General features: G+C 40.4%; 1 protein-coding gene across 3 annotated transcripts in view; it reads right to left on the minus strand.

Annotated features, from left to right (window-relative positions):
• edc3 (enhancer of mRNA decapping 3 homolog (S. cerevisiae)) overlaps window positions 1-12,873 on the minus strand; it is a 99,360-nt gene that overhangs the window by 19,578 nt on the left and 66,909 nt on the right. For all 3 annotated transcript variants that reach the window (XM_068015454.1, XM_068015456.1, XM_068015455.1), the window contains exon 5: window positions 1,533-1,686. In XM_068015454.1, the coding sequence (XP_067871555.1) occupies window positions 1,533-1,686 (154 nt within the window). The remainder of the gene's footprint in view (window positions 1-1,532; window positions 1,687-12,873) is intronic.

Below are 12,873 nucleotides of genomic sequence, written 5' to 3' on the forward strand. Positions count from 1 at the left end.
ATGTTGCTTTTATCACTTGGGATTCTGTAAGCTTGCGTTCCAGCATCTGTCCACTTTTCCCATGAAAATCAGTGGCTTCACCATTTCACACAGGCAAGAGTTATTATAAAAAAGTAAAACCTTTGTCAGCCAATTTTGAACTTCACTGACAAATAAAAGATGGTATCTTTGGATTCTAAATATTTAAACATTTGAGAAATGTTCCAAGAATGTGCAGCCTCAATAAAGATGTAACATTACTGAGTAGAATGAGGGGCCCCCACCGTGCACAAATGAACATGGCAGAGCAAAAAAAACCATTTTCCTCCCACCCACCAAACGATAGTCACAAATTGGCTGGAACTCCTAATACTTGAAATTGTGATTTTTTTTGAGTTCCACACCCAAGGAGGAAATTGCCTGTCAAATATCTTGCACCATATGAAACCATTCCCTCAGTTGTCACTCCAAAAGACATCAAATCACATTGGAATTTTAATAAATAAATATTTGCTGGGACCAGCTAGTACCCTGTATGAAAGACAAAAACGGAATCAGTAACATTCGGAATTAAGTTTAGCATTGGGATCAATGCACACAGCTGAGACTTAGCCGCTTTTGTATTGGGTTCAGTTAAGTACTGGTGCAACTGGCTCCTAAAATACAGCTCTCATGCAGCCTGTTGTATCCCCCTAGTACAACCGTTATTTGAGTAAGTTAAGCCTAGCAAGTTAGTGTTTGGGACCAATCCAACAAGGGTTAAGCCGAGGCTATTTTTGCATTGCATTTGCTAACGTGCTAGTGCGACGAGCAAGACTCTCACCACCAGCAATAACAACCCAAATGCATTAACGCGTCATTATCCTCATGACGTTTGAGCTTCCGCATATTGCAGGCTTTCAAAGCTAACATCGCTTCTCGTTCAGAATACATGCCTGATTTTTCTGTTCTTTCCCTGACTTAAGGACCAGTCATTTCACGTCTCTACTGTTACTTGAACCCATTACATTCACCATATACACGAGGTTGGTGCTTCAAGCCAGCCTAGATGTCAAACCGCAGTTATATAAGCTGGAAAAAGTTACTAAGAGTAGTAAAGTTTCAAACTAGAAGAAACCATTGCTGCTTCGTCTGAAGCACTAACTTTCATCAGAGTGAATGAAGGGGCTCCATTTTGTCACTAGATGCAGGAGTGGGAGAATCATGATACTAAAGGAAGGCTTCCATGTGAAGAAAAAATGATTGCATAAAAGTTAACAAAAGTAACTGGTATGGAGAAGGGAGGGAATTACTTTGCACTGAATCTTTGGCTTTCCTCCTCTTTTAAAAGACTAATACTTTGGATACCACAGCAGCTTAAGTTTGTTATTTCAAAGTAGTTCATAACAGGCACAGGCCCACAGCAGACAATCATCCGCCACTAAAATTGTTCATGTCACATGGACACGTCATTTACAACCCCCACAACCACAAGCATAGAACTGAGAAGCCCACCAGATTATAGCAGGAACAGTGTGTATTTTTTTTTTTAATTGAAAGTGACAAACATTAACCTGTTAGGCCCACCAAGCAGTGTTAGCGTCATTTGGCTGGCACACACTCCAGTCATTTCCAGTCTGCGCTCCAATGACAGGCCATGCCTTTCTGCGGCTGCCAGCAACTTCTTGTGCAAGTCGTAAGAAATACTAGGGACAACCAATCCTGAATCTGTAAGGCAAGCAAAGACAATGTCGTTGTAAAATGGGGAAAACATTCAGGAGCTATGCTTTAAAGACATTTTATTTTTCTCCCCTAAACGTCCTGAAGGCAGAAAGACTGAGTTCAAATCACGCTGTAGCAGCTTGAGAATTTGAATTTTCCATTTAAAACACCAAAGTGACCATGGGAAATTATAATAAAAGCCCCACTGTTCCACAAATATCCTTACCTGGTCAGGTCTACCTGTGACTCTAGCACCACACAATAATGTGGTCGACTCCGAAATGCCCTCTGAAATGTCTTAGCAAGCCACTCAAATGTGGCAACGAGGGATGGACAACAAATTCCAGCCTTGACAGGGACACCCAAATTCCGAGAATACTGCATGGTAGTCTCTACATTAGCTGGGCACAATTATTAACATACTCCATAAGGCTCTTCATATCGTGCCCATTGGTTCAAAATGATCTGTTAACCAGTCTTCCAACTGCTATATGTTAATCTGAATTCTTTAAAAAAAATTCCAAGTTAGTTATGTCTGGACTAGGCACAGAGATATGAAAAATGTTTCACATCTGTTTCAAGCAAGTATCACTTCCAGCTCAAGCTGAGCTACAACAATGAAACAGTTGAGCATTCTGTAAATAATTTACAACGTGGGTATTCACTTCAGTGGCAATAGAGTAGTATCTGATAAATCCAAGGGGTACTATTCCACTGTGCTGTTATATTCAGTTGCAGAGGTTAAAGTGGTCCTAAGTAGTGTGGTATGTTAATTACCTGATCACTTAATGGAACACAAAATTAACTGGGCATGGTCAAGCCTACAACTGACAGACTAATCAAAACCTGGTTTATGAAAAGCAGCCAGCCAATGTTCATTTTATCCAGGAGTGTCTTGATATAGTGAATGTCCAGTACAATGAATTTCCACTGAGATGTGTCATTTGCAGAATAACCACATCCATATTTTTATATATTTAAATAACATAATTTTCACCGCTATTCTACTTGCAATGACTCTGAAGTCCAGAGCTTTTGCTCAAACAGCTTTAAGTGCATCACCTGAAACTATAGCTGTTCCATGAACAGCTGCTTGCAATGAAAGCTAGGCACATTCTTTAGGAATGCAGAAAAGGTGCTTATATAATTGTAAAACTGAGCTAGTGACTGGGGAATCCAGTCAATTTAAATTGAAGCCAAATGTAGCACAAACCAAGTATATAGCTGAAAATATTAAGCAGAAAAGAACTGTCCAGCTTTTTACAGAAGGACACCGTCCAAGCTTTTTATATACCTTGTGGTACCATAAATCAAGCCTGGGATGACTGCCTACGGTTCACATTTGTAAAAATATAAACTATCCTGTGAAAGAGGATAGAGGGGGAAAAGAAAAGGCCTTGCATCCAATGACAAAGCATTGGAGAAAGAGGGGAAACAGGTGCAGCAATGCCACAGATAGTGCATCTCTCTATTCAATCCTCACAGTGAACCAACCATAACACTGCAGCCAAGAGGAATTGACAAGCAGAGACCATCAACTACACCAAAATGAGGGCAGAATGAATGAATGGAGCACAGCTTATTAAAACAGCTGGTATCAAAGCAGGTCTCCAGCCAGCACTGCTCGCTGGGGAAGAATGATTGCTTCATGGAATGACTTGAGAGGAAATCAAATTCCAAGAAGAATTGCAGGGAATTCTTTAAAAAAAAAGCACATTGTTGGAATGCATTATTGAAAGGCTTAGAGACTTAACTGCTTCACAGGAGTGGCCATTGTGGAGACCATGGCCCCCATAATTATTTGCAGTGCGTTAGCACGACTTTCTGAAGCCCAAGATTGAATGTTAAACTTTATTGGTTATGTCAGCCCGTTGCAATGGGTGAAAAGTGATTAACTGAGTTTCTAACCATGTTCCACAGTGACAAAGATTTTCTTAGGAATTCACCGTGCGTAATAACTGAGGAGCACATAAAGAAAGAAAAGTTGAAATTTTCCCAATCACAATTTTTTGAAATAAACGGTATGGGGGTAGAAGTGGTGACCATACACACGTGCTTATAAAAAAAATTCCACAGATGCCTAAAATCTGCAAAGTGTTAGATTCCGACAGTATGTTAGATTTTTGGACTGTTGGATAGTTCAAATAATGACAAGCAGCGCCCATTGAGAAAGCCAAGGTTCAAATTCCAGGCTCATGGCTCACACCACTTGCTTGTCTTCCATGGACAACTTCCATTTCTTAGGGAGCTTCTTTTTTGTGGGAGAGGATGAAAATGGTAGAGATATCTGGCATGGCCTGTTGCACACACTGTACTAGCTGCTGGAAAGTGCTTTTAACCTTATGAGTTAAACTCCACAATCGAGAACAACTTGATGTCCTCGTCAAATGACAGATCGCATGGAGTTGGGTGGGTAATTATATAGATGCGTCCCAGCTACAAGTGACACACGCGCTTGTAGTAGCTTTATGTAGTCTTTTCAAATACTTACAGTAAAGTTTACGAGCTTGTTAAATGCTTACATTATTCTCACTATACTGTGTAAAGTCTGTGAATTGGATTTTTTAAAAATCTTTCCCCCGAGTCTTTGATTTTCTGCCAGTTTCCTGCCATTCTCCTGAATGCAGTGACTCTTTGTGGAGGTGCAATTCCACAGGGTGCTCTCCAGTACTTGATCTGGGTAACAGAGCTTCATCCACAAATCTAGACAATGAATGCTGGCAGGCTATACAACTGTGAGGGGAGGCATCACAGCAATCACAATCCTGTTCTTAACCAACAGAACACAAGTGCAATGAGGGTTTCTCAATAGCAACCAGTAGTGGCAACACTAGCCAATTTCCCCCTCACTAATGCAGTCACGGCTGCAATTGTAGTACCCCCTACTGTTGCCTCACCCAAGACCAGAAATTAAACCTACCTGGTCTGTTTGGCTTAGTCACTCAATGATTAAATAGCTGCAATATTGGATAGGCTGGAGATTATGGATTTCAGCTGCACTTGTAACCAATAATCATAGTTAACCGAGAAGGCTTTTAAAGGACTTTTTTTAAAGAACAGACTTTGATTTAACAGCCAAGTTAGATCCCATTAACTTCAAATAGCACTAATGCACCCTTTAACTCCCAAACACTATATCTTTTCTTTCTTTCTGGACACACTTTGCCACAGCAACTTGTACTTTTCAGCAGTTCTGGTATTTACAAAAGAAACCCAAGAGATGATAGCACTCATTTAAGTGTATTAAGCCTTTAGGGACCGAAACAATCAGATGGCTCCTGGTACACATACTTAAATAGAACAAAAATGTGGCCGTCAGTCAGGTGAGTTTATGTTGTTTGCCGGAGCCGGTTTGCACGCCACTGGAGAAATTCTGAACAAGTAGTTCGGAATCAGCACATACCAATTACATAGCAACAAAACGAGAAGAATGAGGAAACTGCTACTGTTTATTTAAGCCTAAAATACACAGTTTGTAAACTATGGGTTGCCAAGTAACAGTGCTACTTAACACGCAACAGTAGGTGGCACGCATGCTTTCCCTTGAGAAAAAGTAGAACATATTTTAAAGGTTTTTGTCACAAATACTGTAACTCCTAACCAGCCCATGACAAGATAAAGATCAGCAGAGGGGAGAATACCTGGTTGTAATCAACTATATAAAACACACTGGCACTGGAATCTCAAATTTGTTTTTCTAAAATGGGTTTTGTAATGGCCCTGGAATTCTCCGAGCTTCCCCCGCTACGGAAGCAAGTTTCAAAAATGAATTGGATGTGTTACAAACTCAGAAGTAAAACACACGTTCTGAATGTCCAACAGCATCTGAAAACAGCTATTCATCTGGGTTTCTGCCGGGTGCTCCAGTTTCCTCCCACAGCCAAAGACTTGCAGGTTGATCGGTAAATTGGCCATTTTAAATTGCCCCTAGTGTAGGTAGATGGTAGGGAATATGGGGTTAATGTAGGATTAATATAAAATGGGTGGTTGTTGGTCAGCACAGACTCAGTGGGCCAAAGGGCCCGTTTCAGTGCTGTATCTCTAAATAAATAAATCCCTTACTTAGAATAATTTGCAGCATTGAATTTATAATCTGCAAAGTATAATGCAAGAGCCTGCAAATCGTAATTACTATTTGCTTGGGAACTAGTATCGCTGATGATCTTTAAGACTTCAGGTGCTTTTAAAGTTTTTTTGTGTCATTTTTGAGAACAATGTACATTATTTCTTACCTCACTCTGCTGATTAAGAATATCCAGATAACAGGACACGTTTAATGCACACACACTGAAAGCTGGCCTCTCCAATAGTCTTCTCATGCACATATTACAGTACTTTATATTAAAATCAGAAACAAAGAATTGGTGGTGCTAACCAGCAACGGTGTAAAATATTGTTTAGATCGGAGTATAGTTTTGAAATAGCCTCTTTGCGGGCTAGGAGAAATGGATACTAGCCAGACATTAAACAATGCAACCCTGCCACCTCCAGGCGCTTATCCATTGTCTCTCGAGATAAGGAGGCCAAAGAAGAAGAATAGTTTTGAAATAGCCTCTTTGCGGGCTAGGAGAAATGGATACTAGCCAGACATTAAACAATGCAACCCTGCCACATCTAGATCGTATGTACCATAAGGGGCACTTAGTAAAACAATACCTCTGCTGCTGAATAGAACAAACACTAAACTAAAAAAAATCCCAACTGCACTTGGCAAAATCCTGACATGTGCCACAGTCCACCCCAACAATCAATCAGAAACCTGAAAGGACCTGATCGCAGCCAACAACAAAAAACAAGTTTAATTGAAAATGTGCTTTTCCTGGATTACAACAGCTCAAAAATATAAAAAGGATTAGAGTTTTTAAAATTTTGCAGCTTGGGCACATGCTAGTGGCATTCTGGGAACTGCAAGTGTCGCTTTCAGTTTGTCGTGCAGTACAGGAAAACAAAAACATGCATTTATATAGCGCCTTTCACATCCTCAAGGCATCCCAAAGTGCTTTACAGCCAATGAAGTACTTCTGAACTGTAGTCACTGTTGCAAGGTAGGAAACGTGGCAGCCAATTTGTGCACAGCAAGCTTCCACTAACTGCAATGTGATAATGATCAGATAATCTGTTTCTGTGATGTTAGTTGAGGGACAGATATTGGCCAGGCTCATTGCAGACCCGGTAGTGATGGTGGCGTTCAGCTTGTTTCTTCTGAAACAGAAGGTCTTAAGGGTCACAAATATTCAGGTCCAGAACACCACTGGGTGGACAGGGGATCATTCCATATGCACAGAAGAGTGACAGGTGGCGATGCTGCTGCTGGGAAACTTAATAAAAATATTGTGGAATGCAGGAGGTCCCATTTTTCACAAAAAAGAACCAACTTACAAAGTAAGGAAGATCTGGCAAAACCTGTGACTACCTGATTAGTGGCATCTATTTCAAGATGCTGTGGCCAGAACTTGGATATTTCTTCCCATTCTCAGAAGAGTGAGTGTATAAATCAAGGGCAATCTTACACAGCTGCCTAGTATAATGCAGCAGAATCTTCCCTTTGCCTGCAAGACTGATTTGAAATGACGGATGTGGTGAGAAATGATAGACTCGAGTCTCTTCATGTGAAGGCAATGCCAATCTTTTTCTGTAGCTCGTCAAAGCCTGGAAGCGATACAGAAGATTGTGCAGGCACATGATACATCAGCAGCTGGCCCCTGAAAAGCCAAATCGCCCTGGGGTACTTGCAATGTGTTTTCCCTCAACCATGTTGTTACTGATACTGACTACACACTCAACTGACTGAAGACTTCTCAAATTGAGAAGATATTTCTGTTTGGCCTAGATTTATAAAATATGAGGCACAAAAAAAATTTAAACAGCTTAGGTTTACCTGGGACAGATGCCATACAAATGTGAGATTCTCAGTTCAAATTCGATACAAGTGGCTCACAAGGCCTGTTTTGAACGATAATAGCAACCTTTTTCAAATGGCTACTGGGCCTTCCCTTGTATGTTCAGCAACACCATGAGGCAATTTAAATCCCAATTCGACCATGCTACTAAGAAATCATGTCAGCATCTCAAAAGTGCTTGTTCCTGCAAGTACTTGACAATTTCTGGTTGTTATTCAATTTTATTTTTGTATTGCTTCCCAAAGGTTCTGAAGTGTTGCAATCATTTTATACAGCATCCTGCCCAATCAAACAAGCCAAGTACTGGTTTACTGCAATGAAAACCAAAACTAATTTGTTGCATTCAGAATTCAAGGCAGGTGGCGCTCTATACATAAAGTTCCACAGATGCCTCGCTCACGCAATTCAATTCCAGACATACTATGTTCCATTTGGCAATAAAATGAAGGTGCAAGGATTTTTTTTATAAAGTAAGGTAGAGAACTGATTGTTATGTAACTTTTCATTAACAAAGAATTTTTCCCAGAGTTATGCAGTTAAACAACAAATTAAATCACAGGCAGCTGTACATGAGGGCAAAATACAGAACCACTTGCTGTCATGTGGCCATGATCATAAAGGGAATCATTCAGAACAGTGAGTTTCTGGGGTTCATTAAATTTCAGAGTTTCCTTCTCAGGCTTAAAGCAGTCCAGCTCCCCAGCAGGTACAGTGTGATGGCAGGATGCCAGCCCAGATCATGTATAACCTGTTCAGGTTGGCAGATTATAGGTACTATACATGCCTAAATTGATGGTGGGGGCAGGGGAGTTGCTACAGTGCAATGGGCTGCACACGGTCATCTTGCACCTTACAGGTGTTATCGCCTCAGGGGGAGCCTCTAGGACTTGCCAGTATGCTCCAGTAGGGCCAGAAGCACAGGAAGGACCAGAATGCAAATAATTATGTACTCCTGCAGCACACACCTGTCAGACAGCAAGAGGTGGAATCTGAATAGCCTGTATGGGGTGTGGCACGTGCAGTTAATTGTTTTTACATGGCCCTCGCACATTCTGTTGCCGAACCTCAATGAATGGTTGGTTCATACATCCTATTGGCCCATCAGGTAGCAGCCAAGGCCTCGCCCACCATTCTGCTAAAATCACAAATGACCAAAATTGCTGCATTATTTCGAGAGAATATTTCCACCATATCATTATGTGAGAATGGAGCATCACTACTTGAGAACATTCTTGCTGTGTTCAATAATGGCACTGCAAGAAATGAGCACAAAACCCTGCTAGCATTCCTGTCACCACCAGAACTAGAGCGGCTAGGACAATGCTAATTTGTGCAATAGTATTATTGCTTTCCTCAAGAATGGTAAAGACAAACTTGTATTAATATAGCTTCTTTCAAGACCTCAGGATATCTCAATGTGCTTCACAGCCAATTAAGTACTTTTGAAGTGCAGTTACTGTTGTATTATAGGAAATGCAACAGACAATTTAGCATAGCAAGGTCCCACAAACAGCAATGAGATAATGACCAGATAGTTTTTTTTTAACTGGGCGTTGGGTAACTGATAAATATTGGCCAAGCCACGGGGAAGAACTCCTTTGGTCTTCTTCAAATAGTGACGGGATCTTTTATGTCTACCTGAGAGGGCGGATAGGGCTTTAGTTTAATGTCTCATCTGAAAGACTGCATCGCCAACCGGTACACATTAACACAGGACTTGTTTAGCAAAATGATGGGTACCTCGGCGATAAGCAGCAACAACAGAATTAAAGTAGGTAGGTCAGGGTTACGGTTGGTCGGGAGAGGCAGCACCGGGACCGAGTATGACAAGGAAAGGAGTGTGGCATAATTACGGAGACGCCCAGCAAATCGACAGATACTGCTTCAGCAACACTGCCCTTCATGAATTGAAAAACACAGTAAAACCACACAACCAGTGACCTCTGTGACAAAAGGTAGAAATTTAAAGATGTCTTTTCCCAGCTCAACACAAAGATAAAAATCGAACACTGTACCAGTGGATGTTCACCCACATTTCAATGTACATGAAAATTTCACAACTACCATTGTTTCCACTTGTCAGGGAGACAGTAAAGAGAGCGCATAGATTTAAGATAATCACAAAACAAATTGGGGCAGTAGGAGGGGTTAGAAAAAAATTCATGCTAAAAGTTCTGCCACAAACCACTGCTGAAGCAAGGTATACATTTTTTCTTAAAAGGATTTAGACAATAGCTTAAAGAATGTTCATCGCAATGGGGAACAAATAGAGTGCGATTAAACCAGTGGCTCAAGGAGAAAAACACAAGCACAGATTTGATGGGCCAAATGGTCTGTTTCTGTGCTGTAACATTCTATGATAGAGTTTCTACTATGACTTAGTAAACCACAAAGATCAGTCTACACACAATTCTTTGATGCTGTCTTAGGTCTTATAACAAATACTGCTAAAACTGTGCACAGCTTCTCCTTAAGCTCTAGACTTCTAAATGAAGCCACAATTTAAAAAGGCTTCCAATTTAATGGCTGTGATACAGCAATACAGAAAAATAGATCTGTTCAGCTTCACAACACTAAGACGAGGACCAGAAACAGGCTCTAGTCTGGCAAGTCTATGTTTCAGCAAGGTAAGCAATCATATGTTACCACAGCTGAGCAATTAAAGGGTAATTTTCTTTAAATTAGTGTTATTTCAGAAAGTTAGAAAAAAATGATCTTGCTTTATCCACCTTCCTACCTAGCTAGTAGTTTGGGTCAGTTGGTAGCACTCTTGCCTCTTATTCATAAATTTTGAATTCCACACTGGATATCTGACCCGGTCATCTTAGTTGACATTGCGTGCAAACGCTGCTGCATTGCCCAATTCACCAGTTCTTAAATAGAACATTGAACGGAGGCCCTATCAGCCTGCCTAAGTGGCTCAAGGAGATATTGAATACTTCCAGCATTGTGTAAATAGTTTTAGATCGCCTGATTTCATTTCATTGACGATGAGGAGCTACATTTGCGCTCTAGGGTCCCTGTATTAATAATTTTTCTGTGGAGACCAGCTTCCAAACCTTGAAGTGGTGGTGGGAGGTAGGTGGCGGGGGGTTGGGGGTGAAGTACAACACATACAGACTACTCTCCCAAGTGTTTCTGGTAAGCACGTTATCAGTAACTGTTCAGTATTTACAACTCCTCATAGTTTAAGCGTAGTGGTACCATAAAATCTGGTATATTATCTGATGGTCGCTCTACTATATTTAAAGGGAATTAAAAACATGCTTGAAGGTTTTGACTTTCACAATTAAGAGGCATACCAGCACTGTTAAACACACAAAACAATCAAATCTCATGCCAGTATCCAATTAGGCTTGCATGTACACAACCACATTAGGGAAACCTGTGGCTTGGAGAAGAGTTGCTAATTACCATTGCGGAGAAGAGCTCGTGTTGCCAAACCTGGCTGAACCACATGTAGAGTGAAGCCCATTGTGCCCATCACATCCAAGCTAGGATTCCAGAGCACAACACATGTTATATGCACACAAAATTCGATATACTATGTTAGGTATCAAACGAGTAACAATTGCACCTTAATACCTATTCATCCTCGACATCTCATATCATACGAACATACGAATTAGGAGCAGGAGTAGGCCACTCGACCCTGCTCCACCATTCAATAAGTTCATGGCTGAGTTGATTACTCCACATTTCCACCTATCAATAACTTTCCATCCCCTTGCTCATCAAGGATCGATCTACCTCTGCCTTAAAAATATTCAAAGTCTCTGCTTCCACTGCCTTCTGAGGAAGAGAATGTCAAAGACTCATGACCCTCAGAGAAAAAATTTCTCTTCATCTCTATCTTAAATGGGTGACCCCTTATTTTTAAAGTGACCCCCAGTTCGAGATTCTCCCACAAGGGGAAACATCCTTTCCACATCCACCATGTCACCCTGTATCAGGATTTCAAACTGAGGGCTAAACGATGTTATTTTACTTTCAACATTAACTGTTTACACCACTGTTGTTTAAACAAGATCTTAAGTTAACTGATCCTTTACTACATTTGATAACATTATCTGCATGCCCTCATCATGGATTTATGATGTGAGAACAATTTTCCATTCTGTCAAAAAAGCCGTGTGGCTGCAAGGAACTTGATCCTTCAAATTAAAATGCAATGAATTACACAGGACTACTCAAAATAAAGAGACACCTTCTTTAGCCTCCTTTATGAAAGAATGGGAAGGCAGTAAATTTCAAATATAATTATTTTGATCCAAGTTTAATCCAGACAATGGGTTAAATTTATAAAACTAATATGATGGAAACCAGATGTAAAAGTTTAGTACTGCAAGGCTGCCTCACAGATGTAAGTTCAGGTTATTTCTGATATCATCAATGATACTCCTTATGGAACAAGGATTTTGTGAAATGCACCTTTGAAAGACTGATTAAAGTTACATCAAGTTCTGTTAAATAAGACACTTGCCAGGTGTAAAGGATTCTATAACCTGCAAAGTCAATGCACGTTTAAAGGTTTAAATATTATTTACCAATATACCCAGAATCTATAATTTGGTCAGTCACTATTTACAATGGAGCTGTGAAGTCTATCATTGTATTGTGATCCTGACATGGTGCATGGGAAAACAACGGTCTTCAATTTTCTCTCCAAGTCGCATACCCAACTTGAAAAATACATCTGTGTTCCTCTATCATCGCTGGGTCAAAATCCTGGAACTCCCTACCTAACAGCACTGTGGGTATATCTACCCCAAATGGACTGCAGTGGTTCAAGGAGGCAGCTCACCACCACCTTCCCAAGAGCAATTAGGGATAGGCAATAAACACTGGCCTTGCCAGCGACACCCACAACTTGCAAATGAATAAATAAAAAACATGAGGCACAGATATATAGATCTTTTGCACCGCATTACAGCAATTGCACAGCTTAGGTATAATGAACCTGTGTTTGCTAGAGAAAAAAGATGCTAATTATTTCTGGCTCTCAGCTCATTTCTAAAAAGTCCTTAAAGAAAAAAAACGCACAATTTAAAACAATTTGAGTCTTGGCTTTTCAATATTGAGCACTCAGTCCATTGCAACTCAACCAACTGCTGCACACAAGTTTTTAAAAAACAGAAAAATAGTTATACAATTAGGATTTTTCCCAGTCATTGGATTTTTCTAAAGTTAATTTTAAAAGTAACACATTCTAAAAATACAAAAGGTGGGAGTAAGTATTGCAGACAGAAGAAACTGCAGGTCCACTAAATGCAGCCAGCAGAGAAAGGCAGAG

Source organism: Heterodontus francisci, chromosome 35 (assembly GCF_036365525.1).
Source record: "Heterodontus francisci isolate sHetFra1 chromosome 35, sHetFra1.hap1, whole genome shotgun sequence".
NCBI classification, from domain to species: domain Eukaryota; kingdom Metazoa; phylum Chordata; class Chondrichthyes; order Heterodontiformes; family Heterodontidae; genus Heterodontus; species Heterodontus francisci.